Source organism: Achroia grisella, unplaced genomic scaffold (genome assembly GCF_030625045.1).
Source record: "Achroia grisella isolate CSIRO2021 unplaced genomic scaffold, CSIRO_AGI_Agris_v1 utg862, whole genome shotgun sequence".
NCBI lineage: Eukaryota > Metazoa > Arthropoda > Insecta > Lepidoptera > Pyralidae > Achroia > Achroia grisella.
In genome coordinates, this window is record NW_026713046.1 from 204962 (window position 1) to 225727 (window position 20766).

Sequence of the window (20766 nt, forward strand, 5' to 3'; positions counted from 1 at the left end):
TGTTCAGCTAGCTACTACAAATACGGCACGCTGCGGCACCAGCTGAGTGGAGGCCCTTTCAGCTCATAGCGAAATATTCGTTTTAAAGTTTTCTCTTTTACTCTGTATTACGATGCTGAGGATGATGTTATCCGGAGGAACGAGGATCAAGTCTTAAGGAAACTGTATAATATGAATGTGGATGGATGTAAAGGGAGAGGACGCCCTAAAAAAGATAGATGGATTGTGTGAAAGATGATATTAATAAAAGGAGAGTATGCTCAGATATGACGGTTATCATATATGACGGAGATCAGTGGTAGAGAATGACATACTGCGACGACCACAAATAATGGGATAAAGGCAAGGCAATGAATGATTATGATGCTGAATAAATGATTATTATTATTATTACTATAGTTGACAAGAATTGGCAAGAAACTCAACTGGTATGATCAATAGTACTGGTAATTCAAATGTAAGTTGAATGATATTACAATTAGGCTACGGTAACCATTTACCATCAGATAGGCTGTATGCTTGATTGCCACTAGCGTAATATAAAACAAGAACGGAATTTACAAAATAGATTCCAAAGACTTCAAAAATCATTGTTCAGCCGCGTTTGTACAAAATTCTAAAATTACTGTAGTGCCTCCACTGCTACATCGTGAGAAAGCGCCATCTATTGCGAAATATATGAACTAACAACTACTCCCTCCTAGTAGGTCAGATAGAAATGGCAACATTGCATCGCTCGGCTAAACTAAATTCATTACAAGTGATTAATACAGTTATATTAAATAATTCAATAGTGATAATTATCTTGTGAATAATTACATACTATAAAACGAAGTCGGTGTCGCTGTCTGTCTGTCCCTATGTATGCTTAAACCTTTAAAACTACGCAACGGATTTTGAAGCGGTTTTTTTAATAGATAGAGTGATTCAAGAGGAAGGTTTATATATATAAATACAGATTAATACATGTATGTGGGATGGGTAGCTAGTTTATACTAAAACAAGTGACGCAAAGATAAAAAATAAACATTCATTTGTTACACTTATCTGAATGTGCTTACGTTAAAGATCCTACCAAGGGGCGAAGACTGAGGAGATGCTGTAAAGGTCAGTAGATCTAATTGCATACTTTATTCACTATTAGTTAATGTAATTTTCCAGTATCAATCTTCGTGCATAATGTATATCTTTATAATTCAAAAGCATATCGTTCACATAGTGAATTATAATAGTCATAAAACACGCTACTATTATCAACACATATAGTTTTACTTCGAGCTTTCCTTCTTTTGCGCTTATATGAAGTATTTTGTTTGCTTAATCCATTATTAGTCATTACATTTATTATTTCCTCTAACGAAACTAATGAGTTATGTTACTTACAAACATCAGGTGTGTACCATCGGTAGAGTGATGAATTTACCTGTAATAATGGTCTGATTCCACGTCAAGAGATCGGCAAAGGTAGCGTTGGAGTAGTAGAGCATGAAATGGTACTTGGTGCCGGGCAGCCCCTGGAAGTTGATGGTGGAGGCGCGCGCGGGCACGGTGTAGTTGGGCGCGGGCGAGCCGTGCGGCGGGCGGTAGTCCAGCCGGTACCGGCCGCCGGCCTCCGCCTCCGCCTCGGGCTCCGCGCCGCCGCCCGCGCCCGCGCCCGCGCCGGGGATCTCGATCACCAGGTCAGCTCCGCGCCCGCCCTGCCACGTGCCCTGCTCGAGGGAAGGGATTTTTAGTAATAATGACCCCATGGGTAGCAATGTAGCGAGACAGATTGACCTCCACATGTGAACTCTCCCTGCGATTAATTCAACATGATGAGGTGACTTCAACCCAATTCTATTATCAACTACCGATGTACCATTTGAACGGGCAGATGCACCTGTTGGCCACCGACTGCCGAACTCCTTTGATATTATTATTATTTTTAAATTTCTATATTGAACAGTCCTTTTTTATGTCATGTTACTTGATATGCTTCACTTACTTATTCACCCATTGTTCTTTAGATAGTACGCAACTATATTCTAATATATTACATCACAAACTACATGTTTTCATCATTTAGACATACAGTCCACCAATCCATTGCAGCACCAGTCCATTATAGGTGATTGTTAGTAATGTGGACTGATAACATGATTGCTAGCAACACACTATGGCAGATTGATCTTCACACAACTTCCCCAGGAAACCATCATGATAAATTGCTGGTGAATTTGTCATCAAAGGCTAACTGACCTGACCTCCTGCTCCTGTGATTTATTTATTTATTTTGTGTTAATGGTTAATGATGGAAGTGAGTTTGATCTTATCTACATTAGCATGCAAAAGAGGAGATTAAAAGGCCTAATCAAAATTAATAATTAATGAACAGGACACAAAACTTCCAAGTGTTTTTGTTTTAGACTATGCATAGTCATAGAAAAAATGTTATTCTAAAATCTGTGATCAAATTTATATATTATAGTAGATCTACAAGTTTCTTAGTCATTCTTCTTGTGATGAGACATCTTTCCGAATGAGTAGTAGATTAAAAAAAATTGTTATGACTATTCAAAAGTGCTTAAATTAAGTTTATTTTAATAAATGATTTTCTATTCTATACTACAAATAAAATAGACCTAGAGATGAGTGTTAGTGATGATTCAATTTTAAAGTAAGGTCACATTTAAATGTTCTATTCAAGTGCACTAAGTGAATGTACATAGAATGCGCTGGATATTAAACAGAAGAAGCACTTCAGCTAACATTAGACTTAACAATCTGCCAGTGTGTCAATAAAACTGTTTTATATATTGAACCAGTTCTGCTGTCAACATTATGCACATGTACACTTGTAGATAACATATTATATTTATTTATTTATTTACATTCCATAGTGTTACAATAATGGTTGACATAATATTATTATAAGAGCACTATGGACCCTGACCCTGCAAACAGGGATGAATGGAAGAGAAAAACATATTATGCCGACCCCAATTAAATGGGATAAGGAAGAAGCAGATGATGATATGGGCCCTGATGGGCGCAGCAAGCTACAATAAGCTTTAACAGTTTTTGATTATTTTGTACATTATTTTTCTGACCTATGTGTATATATACTCATTAAGTCTAAATAATAAATAATTCTAAATAATAAATAATATCTGTCATGTATTTACTGACATTATAATAAGATTTTTTTATTAATAGTTTTTTTTTATATTATGTATAAATATTTTACATTTTTTTAATATTTTTTTTATATACTGGTAATTTGTTATTATTTTAAATGAAACTACATAAGATGTATGCAATACCATCCATTACTCTATTAGTACATTAAATATTTAGCCAAATATATCAATTTATTCTATCAAAATTTCATTACTGTATTTATGTGAAACTCGACATACAGACAGTTTTTCATCACAATTTTATTATATAAGTATATATAAATATAAAGACAAGGTAAATAATAAATAATTGGTTGTTAGATAATAATTAAGTAGTGTAATAAATATTGCTTTGTTGTGTACAACATAACAACAAATAACTTACATTCTATGACCAATTCTATAATGAAAAATTATAGAAAATAATACTTTATTAATCATCTGAAATTAACACTTTAGCTGTCATCTTACAAATAAATACCAATAATACATATACATAGGGTTGCCAACTTTAATAAGAAAAAAAAAAAATTTTTAAGTTTTATATTTTTATTGCTTTAAATATATATTTTGTGTGCTCTTAGCACATGCTAATAATTTTTTGTTATCTTTAAATCTTGCAAAGCTTGTTTGACAATCTACATTTCCATATAAATAAATAAACAATTTGTTTTTAATCTTCAATTATAAACAAAACCAGTAGTACATTTTTATACAATTTCGTCCATAGTGAGTACTTTGTTTTACGCATCGCAGTAAAGATTGAAAATAAAGTATTTTTGCATATTTTACTTATATGTAAGAGTATAAAGTGTAATACGAAAAATAAAGTAGTATATGTTATTATAAAGTATGGTTGGCAACCCTACATATACACATACATATAAGACCATTCAACTGTTTAGAATATTGCTAAACATTAGTATTCCAAGTGTTTGAGTACCTTGTAGATGACTGAATAGGTATTTGTGCTTCATTGTTTTAGTGTGACTAACTGAATTACAATACACAGCCAAACTTCAAATGGGCAATACAGCCATAAATATACTGCCCTTAGGTGATTGGCCAATATCTATGAATGGGTAAACAATAAATAATATGACACAAAAACTGATAGGATTTTTCCCAAAATTTACAATGTATTATATTTATATTAATACCTGAAATACTTTATGTATGCTAAAACAAAATGACATCACTCACTAACACACTCAGTGTGTACAAGTACAGTATACCATAATATATCAACTATTATGAATCTGTTGTACAAAATCTAGGTAAAAGCAACTGGTGATGTCAATCACTAATAATATTTTAAAGGAAGTTGCACCAAGGCTATCTAATCTAATAAAATCTAATGATATTTTTGGTACTGTGTCTACCTACTTCATAAAGGACGTGACTTGAATGTACAAATAACATTGTTGACAACAGAGTATGCAGTCCTTGGTATCAATATGGTCTATAACAAGTGTAGAAACATTGACGGTGATAATAGATTCGAAACGGTACTCACAGCGAAAACGAGACATGCTAGTGCCAGGGCCATTGCGGAGCGAGCGCACCTATTCGTTTCTTGCACAATCGACCTCTTCCACATCATTGAAGGTGATTTTCTTATTTCACATGTCACTTTCTCCACTAGAACAGTATGATATCCACGTGAAAACATCGTATTTGTTTCTCCTGAAGAATACAGACATCATAACATTGTTATTTTATTCACAACATTTAGATTGAAAACAATTTCTTTTAGTAAAGTATAAAAAACATTGCAATATTGTTTTTAAGCGAATCTATTTTGCAATTGCGACAAAGAACGTGAAGACATCACAGATTAATAAATACTGTGCACAGATCATAAACTCTACTGTACTCTCTTTTTGTATTCATTCGACTATATACGTTTATTCTTGATGTAATACATAAAACAAATCTTAACTTCAAGTCGTAAAGTTCATATTCAATGCTTTTTGTCAACCATTTCTAAAGACCACAGGTTAATTATCAGGGGTATCTATTTTTGTCAATCAGTGTCAGTTGTTAGAAGGTTGTCAGTATCACACGTTGGAGTCAATTAAAGCTTCATTTGGTTTTTACTTAATTGTTTTCATTCAAAGTTTTGATTGTTATTTTCTTAGCTATGATTCAAAGAGTAAAGTAAATATATCAATTGTTTCCATCCTTTCATTGATTTTATAGTAGCAAGAGATTGCGTTTTTACATATTTTAGGATAACAGATACATTTCTTGAGGTATGTACTTACCTATGTTATGTTACCTATGTTCCCATCAACAATAGTCGTGATGAGTAGTATATCCCGAAAGATATCCCTGATGGTGTGGGAACTTACGCTATTTCATCTGATCTAATGTAAGCAACATTAGACGACCGATGAAGTAAATAAGAAAATCAAGCCTTCATCAAAATTCATAAAATCAATATACAAAAGTAGGTTTATTATTTGAACACATATTCGGGACTTCTCCTGCATTAGTCTAATGTCACCAGTTACTAGAGTTGAGGTGGAAATAGTAGACATTCCCTTCATTCATTCCATTTAGCAATAAAATAATATTTTGGGAATAACAGAGGGAGGTATGAAGAATAAATAAAATATATATTAAGTATTATTAGTAGAATTTTAAAAAACTTATGACAAAATTTTGTTACAATCCAATTCTATCAATAGATTATATTTTATTGTTTTATAAGCCTCTGTTTAATATTATTGATATACTAGCTGTATGTGCGACTTAGTTCAAATGGAATTTAAATTTATTTTTCTAAAATAAAAGTAGCCTAAGTTACTCCTTATTACATCAACAACCTGCCAATAAGAGTCCTGTCAAAATCGGTCCAGCCATTTCAGAGATTAGTCGGAACAAACAGACAGAAACACAAATAGACAAAAATTGTAAAATATGTTCTTTTGGTGTATGTATACTTATATTCATATGCATGTAGTAAAAAACAGTTATTTCAATATTACAAACTGACACTCCAAATTTATTTATATGTGTAGAGTAACATCATATATATCAGGGTGATATATATGATGTTAATAAATACAAAACTTACAAACTTATGAGTTCCCAGGTGAAAATGGGGCAGGCCACTAAATACTATGAATAATTCCAAATAATTCTTAGTTTCACTGTATGCAAATTGTATTTTATTACAGAATGAAAACAGCTGTGACAGTACTGCAAGAAATGATGGTGAAACTGGACGAGGTGCCCGACTATGAGTGTGTAGCGCAGGTGATAATTAACTGCAACTTACTATTGCCACTGTCTTACTATTAGGATGTAAGATATCGGCTCAGTGCTTGTGTATCGCAAATTAGCCACCGCACGGCATTTGCGGTAAATTTGAAGGCGCCCTTAGTGCACATAGTGAGATTTAACACTAATGAGTGTTATCACCACATTATAACATTCTACGAATACTCTTAAAAACATTATAATTCTATTTAATAGCTTTTATTATTTTTGTGCTTCTTTCTTCTGCTTGCTATCTTCTTCTTTATGTGCCGTCTCCTACCGGAGGTTGGCGATCATCCTAGCGATTTTAATTTTGTCCACCGCTGTTCTGATCAAGGATCTGGTACTAACCCCAAACCACCTTAGATTCTTTAGCCATGAAGTGCGGCGCCTGCCTGGTCTTCGGCGGCCCTGGATTTTTCCTTGGATAATTATTGCCTTATTATTTTTACAGAGAGAAAACAATACTTCCTATATATAATGAATAGATAGAAACTTTATTCATTAAACCACATATATTTTAATGAAACAATTTCTTGTATTTATACCATAATCCACAATAATTTAAATTATACAAACTATTTGTGCCTCAAATATCGAAACATGATTGAAAAAAACAAACAACAGATTTAAACAATTAATTACTTATTGAATTTGAATTGATTAAATCCATATTGACATCTGTTAGGGAATAAGTGGAAAAACTACGCTCTGCTACCAAAATGTCAGGGAAAATACTATTTTGTGGAAACATCTGTCTTTGTAGCTATATGCTCCTGAGGGTTTCTTGGGCATCTTAACACGGACCAACATCCAGGTGATATTTTCACCGGCTTTCACAGTTCACACACTAAGTATCACACACAGTTTATAATTAATTTTATTATAGGAAATGTGTGCGCGCGTTTAAAGCCGATACGGTCCATTCTATGATAGGCAACTGTGTTTAGTGGACACAAGAAGGGCCGAGAGGAGGGCAGGGACACGCTCTGATATAATAATCTGTGCTTACAAAGGGTACAGGGTAGATTTTAAACAACATCAATGTTTGTGGTTAATAATCCAAATTGCTCTACATACTCTGATCAGTGGTTATAATGACAGTCTCCATGGCGCTGTGAATTATTGATGCATATTTATGTTATGACTAGTCTGGGCCGCAGCATCAAATCATGTTCGAGTACCGGTGTAAAGCGCTCGGCTGCGTGATGACAGCTACTGCACGGTCCAAAAAGGAAGCCAAACAGGAGGTGGCCAAGCTGATATTGCGCCGCCTCGCCTCCGATGGCCACGACGTGCCGCCACCCTATGGACTCTTTGGCAATGCTGCATCACAAGTAAGGCATAATCACCAATATCTATTATCTTATATATAAAATTCTCGTGTCACAATATTAATTACCATACTCCTCCCAAACGGCTTGATCGATTTTTATGAAATTTTATATGATATTCAGTAGAGCTGAGAATCGGCCACTATCTATTTTTCATACCTCGTAAATGGTAAGGGGGGAATATCCCTTACCACCTACATATATATATTTTATTTTTCGACCTAATATATTTTCATTTTATTATTATTATTTAGGATTCAAAATTACATACAACCCTAAATTTTCAACCTTCTATCACCAACCCCTATTTTTTAATTTATATGGCAAAACAACGTTTGCCGGGACAGCTAGTTGTTGTTATAAATCTGTCTATTTGACTGTTGACATGTCAGGACGACAAGTGTTGCGTTCACCATAACATTGACTGTAGACAATGCTTCTCATTACTCCATCTCGGATACTGACAAACACCCTGACACTACATCCAATAGAAGAAACACCTACATGAAAAGTTTCACAAATGTTACATGGTTATACGACCCTTTTGCTATTTATGCAGTGCCATTTTCTTGTGGACTAAGGCATCATACTGCAGTAATAGTAATATCACTGTGCCATATCTCATCCTTAAAAAATGCTGGAGTTGGAACAAGGCTCGGGGTTAAACTAGGTGGTAAGCAAATTGTAATTCTTTAAGTCCAGGGGGAACCGCGTGGAGGTCAACTTGACATGGTACAATGTATCATTTAACTTGAAATGTGTTGCCAGATTGCCAGTGACACAATTTGAGTACAGTGGACCCCTGGTTATCCGACAAACGTTTTGCGGAGCAGTGTCGGACCATCGAATTTATCGGATTATAGAGTGCTGCCTAAGGGTCCCCTATAGTCCGGAGTTTTGTACAAAAGAGTACCTTGTAATCCGACAAATCACAGATCCAGTGATAAGATTCTATGTTATATATGTATGTATGTAGAAACTCTAACCTCTCAGTAGAGAACAAGTTGCTTGTTTATAAGATGGTCATCAAACCGATTTGAACCTATAGCATTCAACTGTGGGGAAGTGCTAGTACCTCTAACATTGAGATTCTCCAACGGTCCCAGAACGCTATCTTGAAGACCATTCTTGGGGCACCATGGTTTATAACCAACTCGAAGTTACCCACAGTACGAGAGGAGCTTGTTAGCACATGCTCAAAATACAAGGTTCGACTGAGTGTCCACCCCAATGAACTAGCTCAGAGGTTGTCAGTTAGTGACAACCTCCCAAAATGCCTGAAAAGAACATATCTACTGGATTTAGACAAGCAAAACTCCAGCTCTTAATTCCTGAATGTATTAGTTAATTTTAAACTTTCGTGTTTAATATACATTATTTAAATTATTAACCGGGTCTTAACACGAATAATTTTATGGCAAATAAAGGTATTTACCTTTCTCGACGTTTCGACTTAGTGCAACCTGCACTAGCCGTGGTCACGAGTTACGGCTAGTAATTATTATTATATAATAATAATTTAAATTCCTGAATGTATGCCGGAGAGCGTCATTATATAAGAAGTCTTGCACTCAATGGACTGCAGACTCTCATTGCCATTTGCCAACCAATCCGATTATAGTAGACATACTGATCGCGGATAAACAAGGAACAATATATATACATATATATATGTGTATGTATGTATATGCACTCTGTAGTATATTGTCAAAAAAATATTCAATAATAAATAATAGACCATGTCGGATTACAAGGGGGACCGGATTACCGCGGGTCCACTGTAATTTAGTCTCAAGATAAATTAACTTAAATCCGGATAGTGTGGAAAAATATAATTATATGACACATAGTTATGTAATATATATAGCATTGTAGTTCATAAGGAGATTCTTTGTTTTTGAATACCATCGTATATCACTGCCCTGGGGTATACTGCGTCACACGACGTCAGACGGTACGGGAACAAGTGGTGTAGGCCGTGTACCAGGTAGTGCGGCGTTCCGGACCCGGATATTTGAAGTGAAATTTTAGTCCACATTACTAACAATCCACTTTTCCCCCAACGGGATATATTATTTTTATTTGCATTATATGACACGTCGGTCGTTTCGGCGCCAATGTGACGCAGGCGAAAAGTCGGTTCGAGGGCACGGACCGGCTGGACCCGTCGGAGGCGAGCCCCCTGGGCCCCCTGGGTCCGCTGGGCCCCCGCAGCTACGTGGCGCTGCTGGGCGAGCTGTGCATGGAGTTCCGGCTGCCGGCGCCCGAGTACGAGCTGGTGGGCGACACGGGCCCGCCGCACCTGCGCCACTTCACCATGACGGCGCGCGTGGGAGACCACGCCCGCGCCGCCACCTGCACCACCAAGAAGGCCGCGCGCCAGCTCGCCGCGCACCACCTCTACACCTACCTGCGGGAGAACCTCGCGCGCGCCACCAAGGACTTCGATGAGGTATCACACATTATTTATTTACTAGCTGTACCCGCGACTTCGTCCGCGTGGAAAATAACTTTATATTTCTAAAATAAAAGTAACTTAGGCTAAGTTACTCCTTATAACATCAGCTACCTGCCAAAAATCGGTCCAGCCATTTCAGAGATTAGCCGGAAGAAACAGTTTGACACACAGACAGACAAAAATTATTAAGAATGTTATTTTAGTGTATGTACCGTATTTATATTCATATGCATTTGTTAAAAAAAATTCAATATTACAAACAGACACTCCAATTTTATTTATATGTGCAGATTTAAATCATATTTATTAAGCAAAGCCTATTACTCACTATATTATTATTATAATTATCCATCGCGGACGAACGTGTCACGTTGACACGTAATTTTTATATATAAAGATTTACAAGAGACGTTGTTCAAACAATAACGTCCTTTTATATATCATATATCAATAGTGGCAGCCGAAGGTGGGACGAACAGGACAATCGCCCTGGGCCTCGAACTTGTACAAGATGCGATACTCCTACAAGAGCGAGGCCCAGGCGTAACAACCAAAGCAAATTTTAAACAATCACTGCATGGCACTTTGCCTAGTGGCAAGTTGCAAACAATTAAGTCATTTAATCGCAAATTAACAATATTACCAACACTAAAATATACAAATTAAATTAAATTAAAAAAATATATAAAATAAATGCCTTATTTTATTTAATTTAATTTAATTTGTATATTTTAGTGTTGGTAATATTGTTAAGAATAGAATAGAATAGAATAGAAAATCATTTATTCAAATAAACTTACATTGAAGCACTTTTGAATAGTCATTACATTTTTTTTTAATCTACCGCTCGTTCGGAAATCTGTCTCATCACAAGAAGAACGAGCAAGAAACTTTCTTTTAAATAATTTATTCTTACTTACAATTTAAGTTTAAGTGTGTGAATACAAACCACCGATTAGCACTAATTCAATTAAATACTCAAAAAGAAAAAAATATTGAATACATAACCAACTGGTTAAACAATTAATAAGAGGAAATCAGTCATAGTGATTAGAGCAGACCAGTCCCTACAAGCAGCACCCGTTCACGAGTATGACGGATGAGCCAGCCATCACTGCGCTCGACCATATTTTAGGGAGCCCAATGACCCGGCCCACCACGCCGCCACAAGTCTGGACATTTTAGTGAGCATGACTACTCAAAACACCAGACCACGTCATAGCTACTCACAATTACCATCTGATGTTTATAGTATTCACATTTCACATAAGAATGCATGCGGCAATTAATACAAAACCCGCTACGCTTTCATATTTCTAAAATAATTGAATCAAGAAAGCAATGAGATAAACAAATTATAACGTTGTATGCTAATAAACTAATTATTTACTTGATATGTTGTCTTCTATGAATTCGTCTATCCTGTAATAGGCTTTCTTACATAAAAATTAATTTGCGATTACTTGAATAAGCGGAATATTTCCGCATAATCGTCCGCATCACATACTTTTCAAGTAGGACAAAGGGCCTATCAATATGTATGTTATATATATATATATATATATATATATATCTATCTATATCTAATACTAACTTTTAGCCCGCGGCTTCGCTCGTGTTAATTTAACCCTTTAGGGGTGGAATTTCAAAATCATCATCAAAATGCTTTCTTAGGGGATGCCTACCTTATAGTAGCTTTATGCATGCAAAGTCTCAGCCCGATCGGTTAAAATTGAAAAAGTTTCATACAAACTTTCATCCCCTATTTTATCCCCTTGGGGGTGGAATTAATCAAAATCCTTTCTTAGCGGATGCCTACGTCATAACATCAACCTGCATGCCAAATTTCAGCCGGATCCGTCCAGTGGTTTGGGCTGTGCGTTGATAGATCACTATGTCAGTCACCTTTGAGTTATATATATTCAGATTTGAAATATATGTCATTCCAGGAGGAGGCACTAGCTCGAGCTGTTGAGAAAGCGATGACCAAGAGCACCGAAGTACGAGAAATAATGAACAGACCCAATCTAGGTCAGAAAATATCTGAATACCATCTAGAGTTACCTTTAAGTTTGGGTAAGCAAAAGCTAATGATTTCAAAATATCAATTATATTTTGCTTAACTTATGCTGCAAACTTTCAACTGCCCATGGAGTGGTCAAGGATGGACCAAAATGTATGTATGCTAAATTTTATAATTTTATGAAAATTAGTTGAGCACTTAGGATGTTACAGCTTAACAAAGAAACTTTTGAATTTATATGATTACTATACAGAAACATTTTTAATAAATTCTAGTACTATTCTTAGTGAAAGTAATAATTTATAAATTCAGTTAAACTTAATTGTAATTTAATTATTACATATAGAAATTAACAAAATACTGTAGTTAAAAAAAATAACTGACTGTGGATTGCATATTTATTTATTTTCGGAAAACCAAGGCTATTTACAAATATAGCTATAAACATAATTAAATCAGAACGGCCACTTACAGGTTATCACGGAGAGACATGTAATATAAAATAAATTACAGTACTAACACGAGAGCCGTGTATGTGTCACAAGTACTCATAAAATCATATATCAAAAAATAACAGTCTACTAAATTAAAACATATGCTGTAGCTAACAAACAAACATTTTTAAATAATGGAAATGCATATTATAGCTTATTAAGTTGATAAATATTATATCCTATCAGGTCTCGTTGAGTTTACAGATATCTTTGTAGTGTATGTAGTGCCCTGAGCAGAATATCGAATGACTGTATTTTTCAAACATTCTGATGCTGTTGGCCGCAATTGGCCTTTACAGCTTCACCGAACTATAATGGCGAGTGCAGATTCCAATCTTTTTCATCCTAACACGTGGAAGGATTTGGAAGTAATTAAAGGTTAACTCCTGTTTGACGGATATGACTTTAGTGTGAGAACACCTAGGTGTTGGAATGTCTCTATTAATTCTATTCTCATTTAAATTGGAAGAGAGGATCGATCGGAGTGTAATGGCTTCCTTTACACGTTTTTTTACAATTTTATCCTTTACAATTTGAATAAATTGAAATTCAAAATATCTTTATTCATGTAGGTCTATTATAGACTCTTAGTATATGTCAAATCTACCGTCAGTTCGGAGTGATTCCGAGATGAGAAGAACTGACAGGATACTCAACTCGTATTTTTTTAAAAATAAATGTTGTACATATTTACAATAATACAGATACATTTAAAATCAAATTTGTGAGAATAGAGTGACCACCAGCATATATTATTGCAAAAAAGAAAAACTCTAATCAGTGTTCGCAACCTGAACATATCCAGTATGACGGATATACAAGGAGCATATCCGGGAGTTGACTGTCTCGCAGAAAAGAATGTGCATCTAAATGTAGATAAAGAGAATTAGAACACAATTCGCGCAATTCGTTCAGTCGTGAGTGCTCTAGCGGCTTTTTGTAATAATTAATTATTAATGTAAAATGGCGGACTTTTGACTATAGATCAAAAATATAACTATATATATATATATATATATAATTTATAAATCTTAAACGTGTCAGGAAAGTAAAATATGTGGTCTAAAAAAATTTTTTAAAAAGAGAAAGCGTGCGAAAGAGAGATCTTGACAAATAATCCTATGCAATCACACACAATCGCGCGTGTCGGCTCTCCCGCGCTAAACGCGTGCATTTCTGTACGTGCGTGTAAAGGCACGTATCCATCGAGCTGAAGTTGGCATTCGGCCGCTCCATAAATCCTTCCTTCGGTTTGTAGTGCCATATGCACGGTCTCTATCGTCCGGTGAAGCCGTAAAGGCCAGCCGCGGCTGCAGCATTGGAGTAGTAGGAAAAAACGTGTAGAGATAATTAATAAACGTGCGTGCAGACGAGAGCGCGCTGTCTCTGGGGCGGGAGGCGCTGGCGACCGGCACGCAGCTGCCGGCCGAGGTGCGGCTGCAGGCGGCGGCCAGCGCGCTCGGGCTCGAGCTCGAGTGGAGCCAGCTGGACTGCCTCTCCGGGGGCTCCGTCAGCGTCGTCAGACTCACGCCCACCGAGCCCGCGCTGGCCGTGCCCGGCCGCGACCGGCCCGCCGCCGCCGCCGCCGCGCTCTCCTACCTCCACACCGTGCTCTCCTGAGCCGCTCCCGACCTCTCCGGGGCGCACCGCCCCCGCTGCTCACCGCTACTCACCGCTACTCACCGCTACTCACCGCTACTCACCGGCGCACATGCCCCTAGCTTCTAGCTCCAGTTGGGAAGGGGATTGTTAGTAATGTGGACTTATGTCCCCATTGCTAGCGATGTACCATGGTTGACCCCACGCGGTTCCCCCTGGAAACAGTCGTGATAATTTCCTGGTGAATTTGTTGCGATGGGCTAACTGACCTGACCTCGTGTTCATCTTATAATACTCTACTGATGCGTCGCCAGCGTAAACCATTAGCATTAATTTGTTCCAAACTCTTTTTTTATCTGAACAATTCACATGCCATCTAGTTCTACTGTAAGCAGAGCTTGTGTTATGGGTACGAGACAACTGATATAATGCTTAGTTTTTATTGTAAATTCTAAATATATATAACTCAGATGTGACTGACATAGTGATCTATCAATGCACAGCCTAAATCATTGGACGGATCGGACTGAAATTTGGCATGCAGGTAGATGTTATTACGTAGGCATCCGCTAAGAGAGGATTTCGATTAATTCTACCCCCAATGGTATAAAATAGGGGATGAAAGTTTGTATGAAACTTTGTCGATTTTAAACCGATAGGGCTGAGACTTTGCATGCATAAACCTACTATAACATAAGCATCCCCTAAAATAGGCTTTTGATAATTCCACCCCTAAGGGGATAAATAAACGCGAGCGAAGCCGCGGGCAAAATCTAGATCATAATATACATAGAATACAACCAGACCATAGAAAGCACCAGTAGAGGGCGATAAGATGAATATGAGATCAAGTCAGTTGACAGTCAGCCCATCGTAACGAATTCACCAGGAACATATCATAATAGTTTACAAGGGGAACCGCGTGGTGTGCACAACCTGAAATAGTACCGTCGCATGGCACAAAATATATATAACACATTGTTAGCAAAGGGTTATACATATTTTGAAAACAAACCTATACATATAAATAAAATTGGAGTCTCTGTTTGTAATATTGACATAACAGTTTTTTACTACATGCATAGGAATATAAATACGGTACACACACCAAAATAACATTTTTTACAAACTGTCTGTTTGTTTCGGCTAAATCTGAAATGGCTGGACCGATTTTGACGGGACTTTTATTGGCAAGTAGCTGATATAATAAGGAGTAACTTAGGCTACTTTTATTTTAGAAATATTAAGTTCAATTCCACGCGGACGAAGTCGCGGGAACAGCTAGTAAATAATAAATATGTATACTACAACAAAAAAGTTTAAGCAAAATAGTATTACGTTTGATTACCTAGAATGAAACATAAATATTTTGTCCTCTGTACTGTTAGTAAGTAACTATATTAATATCTAGACACGCGGTAGCGTGTCAAGCCGAGTTTCAAGTAAGAGAACTGGCGAGCAGCACCGTGTGTATATTTACAGGAACCATTTGGAGCCACTTTTGACCCCCTAATAACTCAAAAACTCTTTCACATAAACCTGTCAAATTTGGTTCATATATTGAGACTTGCGAGATAAATATGTGTTCCAAATTTCATAAACATATCTCAAACGGTTATTTAGATATTAACGTCCAAATATCGTCATTTTTATCACTGATCAACTATAGATCAAAATTATAACCCACTTCCAGATGACCTAGGTAGTTCAAATTTGGCATGCAGATAGGTAATTAGGTGAATATAAACTATGGCAGAAAAACCATTGTATGTGAAGGCGCACAGATTTATAATAAACTCCCCAAAGACATTAAAGAATCGCAATCAATAACTACATTTAAAAAACTATTGAAACACTATATAATAAACCACTATTAGTAATCTCAAAAAATATGTCGCTATAGATATATATAGTGTTTTTCTTATAATTTATTTATTTTTATTTGTAAATATCATAAATAATTAATAAATAAATAAAATATAAATAAAAATTAATATTAAAAAAAAAAAAAATAATAATAAAAAAAAATTAAACTCTCTAATATGCCACATCTAGTACATGATGATCTGATACATCTGTGTACATGTGAACCCAGTACCGCTGAGGCCATCTATGCGCGGTAAGCAACCAATAAATGTTATCATTTATGCGGGTAGTTACTGCGTAGACTTTGTTACTGCACCGTCCGCATTATATATGTACACCTTCTTTTGTATTTCCACTAATATTTAATTTTGTATAAGTTTATGCTTTTAGTTCTCATGTTAAGTGAATTATTTGTAATTCTTAATGAGAATAAATATCTAAAACCTAAAAAATATAAAGGAAAAAATCTGAAACTGGTAAATTGTTGTAGTTAGACCTTAGGCTACAGTATATTATTCTAAGTTATAAGAAGAAATGATATTTTATATTGTTATAAATACATTTCAGGACGGACCATTGAACTTGGCAACCATTTAGATCTCACCTCTTTTGTCGTAGAAGTCAACAATCAAGGCATATATCATAATATTAAACTCGGCTATCATTTCACATTTATGTTTTTGATGGGATCTAATGTACATAACGAACCATCTCTTGTTTTAATTGTAATATATTGTATTAATTAAATTACTTTAATCTTAAATTACCGCCTGTGATGACGATTGTTTGTGGTTTTGTGAATAGTGTATTTTTATTACAATAAAAAATAAAAATACTAAGTTTTTATTTCTTTTACCCGGTTCATAATAGTGAAGTATGATTTATTTATAATTAAAATACATGACATTTTTAATAAATGTTAGACTATATGTAAATAGGACTCTATTCTTTGCATTTAGCCATTGATCTGGGCCGTTGTGCGTATAGAACCGATACTACTAAAGTAGCCAGTAAAGCTCCTCCCAGAAATGCAGAAGCCTTTTGGTGTCAGGTTTGGTTTACAGGCTTCACGGAGGGACCTCACCGTTCCGAGGATTTGTAACTATATAAATAACTGACGTTCTGTTTATAGAAGCTGATAAATGACGATTTTTATAAAACTATCAGGAATGCTATTATCTTTGGACAATTCACTCGACGCCATCTTGTTCCAAGTTAAGCAGAGCTTGTGTTATAGATACTATACAACTGATACATGTACTTTGATATATCTTTCATAAATATGTACATAATATACATAGAATATACTCGAACCAATACCAACAATCGTACTCATGAATACAAATGTTTGTTCCGTGCAAAAATTGAACTCGCGACCATCGAAATAAAGCGGTGCGCTAAACCTCTAAACTTAGGTCCGCAATCTAGCTGACCCCATATCGATTTATAGTAAGTGATAACCGATACATCTAACGAAGTAGACTAAAAAATTGCATCTCAATTAAAGGGCAATGGAGTATGTTAGATATCTGGCATTGCACCGTATGAGTGGTATAACGTGACGTCCATGCTGCCTATATATTTAGGTAACGGTTACCATTTACCATCAGGTGGCCGTGTGTTTGCTCGTCATTCCATTTATAGAGTGACTAATATCGTCTATATACAAGAAAGTCGAGTACAGTAAATGTTCGTGACACTAAAAATAAATAGTATGTAACATATTATGTGGTAATAGTGTGTTGCTGTGTAATAGCATGTAATAGTAACTGACTGTAAACTTATTAATTAATAGTAATTTATATTGAATAATATTTATATTTATTTATGAAATATTGGCATTTACATGCATTACAACATTTAGAAATAGCGATTGAATTGGACTTGGGATTTCAGGTACTTCTGACCATACCATTAATAAACAGAAAACATATTTTATTAATCAAAATAACGAGACCATTAATTTTTAAATTATTTTATTGAAAAGGAATGCTTAATAGCAGATATTTTAGTCGGAATCCTCTATATCCGACGATTCGCGACGTCGCCGCGACGTGGCCAAGTTCTGTAGCCAGTTGGCGGACTTCTGCGCCGCCGACCGGCGCGGCGTGGAGCGGCGCTCGGGCGCGGGCTCGGGCGGCGTGTCGGGCTCGGGCCGGCCTCGGGCCCGGCCGCGACCTCGGGCCCGGGCCCCCCGCGCGCCCCGCGCCCCGCGACCGCGCCCGCGCCCCGTGAACTCCTCCACCTTGGCCTCGTCGTCGCTCGACAGCACCACCACGGCGCGCTTCATGGAAGTGTTGGCCAACTTTGGAGTTACCGTTGTGTCTATGAGCTTCCTGAGCTGATCGTCGTCGGCCGCATCCAGCTCTTGTTTACAAACGCGAATCTGGTCTGCGACTTCCTCGTCGTCATCCGCCGTAGACTCGAGCAGCGACGAGACGAATCGGGCTTTGTGAGCGTCGAAGACTTTCCTGAATACGTCATCGTCGTGTTTTATGGTGAATTCTCTTACCGCATCTGTAACGGCGCGCACCGATAGCACTTGGAGTTTTCTCTCCGCAGGTAGAGATTCAAAGTAAGTTCGCAGCAGAGATTCTACGTCCACGGCTTCCGCGGCTACTCCTGCAATATGATTGTCATCTGACACTATTTGCTCCTTTTTCTCTCTTATTCTTTTTTCTTTCTTCATAATTAATATATCATTTGGGTTGGCGACTAAACCGTAAAAGTTTTGTCCGAATCTCACTCTATTGAAGTCCTGCTCCTCCCGTTCATAAAATACACTAAGCCTCACCAAGGGCAGCACCGGTTGCTTAGGATCCCCACTGCGAAGCTTCTCGGCTTCGGAGATAGCTTCATTTATTCTTGATTTTAAAAATTCCTGTACCTTTTCATTTTCATTAACTTCCTTTGCTCCCAAATTCTCTTCAGACAAGACTATAGTTTTAAAAATAAAAGGGCGAACAGTCTTCAATGGGATAGGTGTCAGTATATAATCACTTTTATGCAGTTGCAATAGTGCACAGTGCTTCGGTAGTGCCTCACCTGATGCTAACGAAGTTGCAACTGTGCTCCCGGGCTGCACAACGAAAAATTTTTCATTGTCTGTTTTATTTTCTTTAATTTCATACAACTGACAGTCATGTTCGTGACCCCACACTACTAGGTCCAAAAAACTAGGCAACACATCTTCACGTATATAATTACTGGGGCCCCGGTCTGCTCTGTTTTGATGCAAAGTTAACAAATTGAACCACTCATTTCCATCATCGGGTCGTTCTATTTCCACTTTGTTTTCTGCAAACAGTCGAGACAGCCGCTGGTCTTTGAGATGGCTGAGACCGTACAGGGCCAGTTTAGTGGCTCCTTTCTGCATGAGAACAGGTGTGATCCGAACCTGAGTGTAGTCTGTCCATTTACCAAAGTAGTTAACCAGACCAGTGATGGATAAAATATCGAGAGAGCTGATGCTGCTTTGCCCGACGGGGTCATCATGATTACCATGTATAGACAGTATAGGGTATGACACATTTAAATTAGGATCTTCATAATTGACGACACGAGAAAAGTTCACCAACTGATCTGACAACAGCTCCACACTGATAGGTTTATCTCCTAAACAGTACTTCCTGATGAGTTGTGTGCATTTGAACATACACCCAGGGGAAGGCTTTGCGTGATCGAATAGATCGCCACCGAGCAATATCAAATCCGCATCGTACTGAACGGCCAATGACAAGACTTCCTCGAAAGCAATGAAACTGTCTTCCCCGCGAACGGCGTCGTTTTCCAGATAACCTAAATGTATATCTGAAGCTATTAAAATTCGCATAGTGTCGTCGGGAGACCACGCACCGGGATCTATGACGACCATTTTTCTTGATTATAGAAATATATTATACTATTAATGACGATATTACAATTTCTTTTGTTATATTACCGGTAACAAAAACAAACTCAATAGAAATGTTGCCAACTGCTATTTACAATAAATGTGCTAAATTTATGCAATAGATCATAATTGCCATTTCTTTTAATTTATAGTCAATAAAAATTACGCAATGTTAAAGTGTTATGGATATTTTTATTTTAATACTACAATACCGTTATTAGAATACATAAAGTGCACCGTACGCATCACTGTGGGTATTTTTTTTTTTTATTTTATTTCTTTATAATTGTTTATTTTTTCTTTTATCCATTACGTATATAATGTTTTAGGATTATTATTTAAGATTATTAATATATAATTTTACTTTTTATTATTTATATACTTTTCTCTTGATATTATTATTTTAATTTTAATTGCACAATATCTGGTTTATTAAGTTAATGTATACGTATTTTTTAATTGTAATATTTGCGCGTCCGTACTGGGGGCCCAACTGAAAATCAGCACTGGAAACTAGTTCCAGCATTATGCTGAGTTGTGGTCCACAGTCCTATGGTCAATTATTCTTGTATTTCTTATGTTATTACTGTAAAAATGAGTTAATAAAAATTCTATTCTTATTCTATTCAATGGAATAAAGCATATAGTGTAAACCTATACATAACGAAAGGAAGT

The 20766-nt window shown here is 36.5% G+C and overlaps 3 protein-coding genes across 5 annotated transcripts in view; 1 reads left to right on the forward strand and 2 right to left on the reverse strand.

Annotated features, from left to right (window-relative positions):
* The window catches only part of LOC131852811 (tyrosine-protein phosphatase 10D), a 45281-nt gene extending 40290 nt beyond the window's left edge, over positions 1-4991 (reverse strand). Inside the window, exons 1-2 of the mRNA XM_059203545.1 lie at positions 4675-4991; positions 1424-1709 (exon numbers count right to left, since the gene is read on the reverse strand). Coding sequence (XP_059059528.1) covers positions 1424-1709; positions 4675-4830 — 442 coding nt within the window. The 5' untranslated portion in view covers positions 4831-4991. The remainder of the gene's footprint in view (positions 1-1423; positions 1710-4674) is intronic.
* On the forward strand, positions 759-14433 carry LOC131852824 (RISC-loading complex subunit tarbp2-like). 3 transcript variants are annotated; one of them, XM_059203560.1, is made up of 6 exons: positions 759-1107; positions 6344-6422; positions 7577-7762; positions 9888-10211; positions 12167-12293; positions 14104-14433. In XM_059203560.1, the coding sequence occupies exons 2-6, from the start codon at positions 6345-6347 to the stop codon at positions 14352-14354; spliced, it is 966 nt and encodes a 321-aa protein (XP_059059543.1). In that variant the 5' UTR covers positions 759-1107; position 6344; the 3' UTR covers positions 14355-14433. The 3 variants fall into 3 exon arrangements, with proteins under 3 accessions (XP_059059543.1, XP_059059542.1, XP_059059544.1); XM_059203559.1 differs by lacking the exon at positions 759-1107 and adding an exon at positions 5241-5413; XM_059203561.1 differs by lacking the exon at positions 759-1107 and adding an exon at positions 5242-5413 and having other exon boundaries at positions 12167-12248.
* A 3666-nt stretch (positions 14434-18099) lies between these two features.
* Positions 18100-20170, reverse strand: LOC131852798 (double-strand break repair protein MRE11). The gene has a single exon (XM_059203532.1). The coding sequence runs from the start codon at positions 20071-20073 to the stop codon at positions 18208-18210; it is 1866 nt and encodes a 621-aa protein (XP_059059515.1). The 5' UTR covers positions 20074-20170; the 3' UTR covers positions 18100-18207.
* Between the last annotated feature and the right edge of the window lie 596 nt (positions 20171-20766).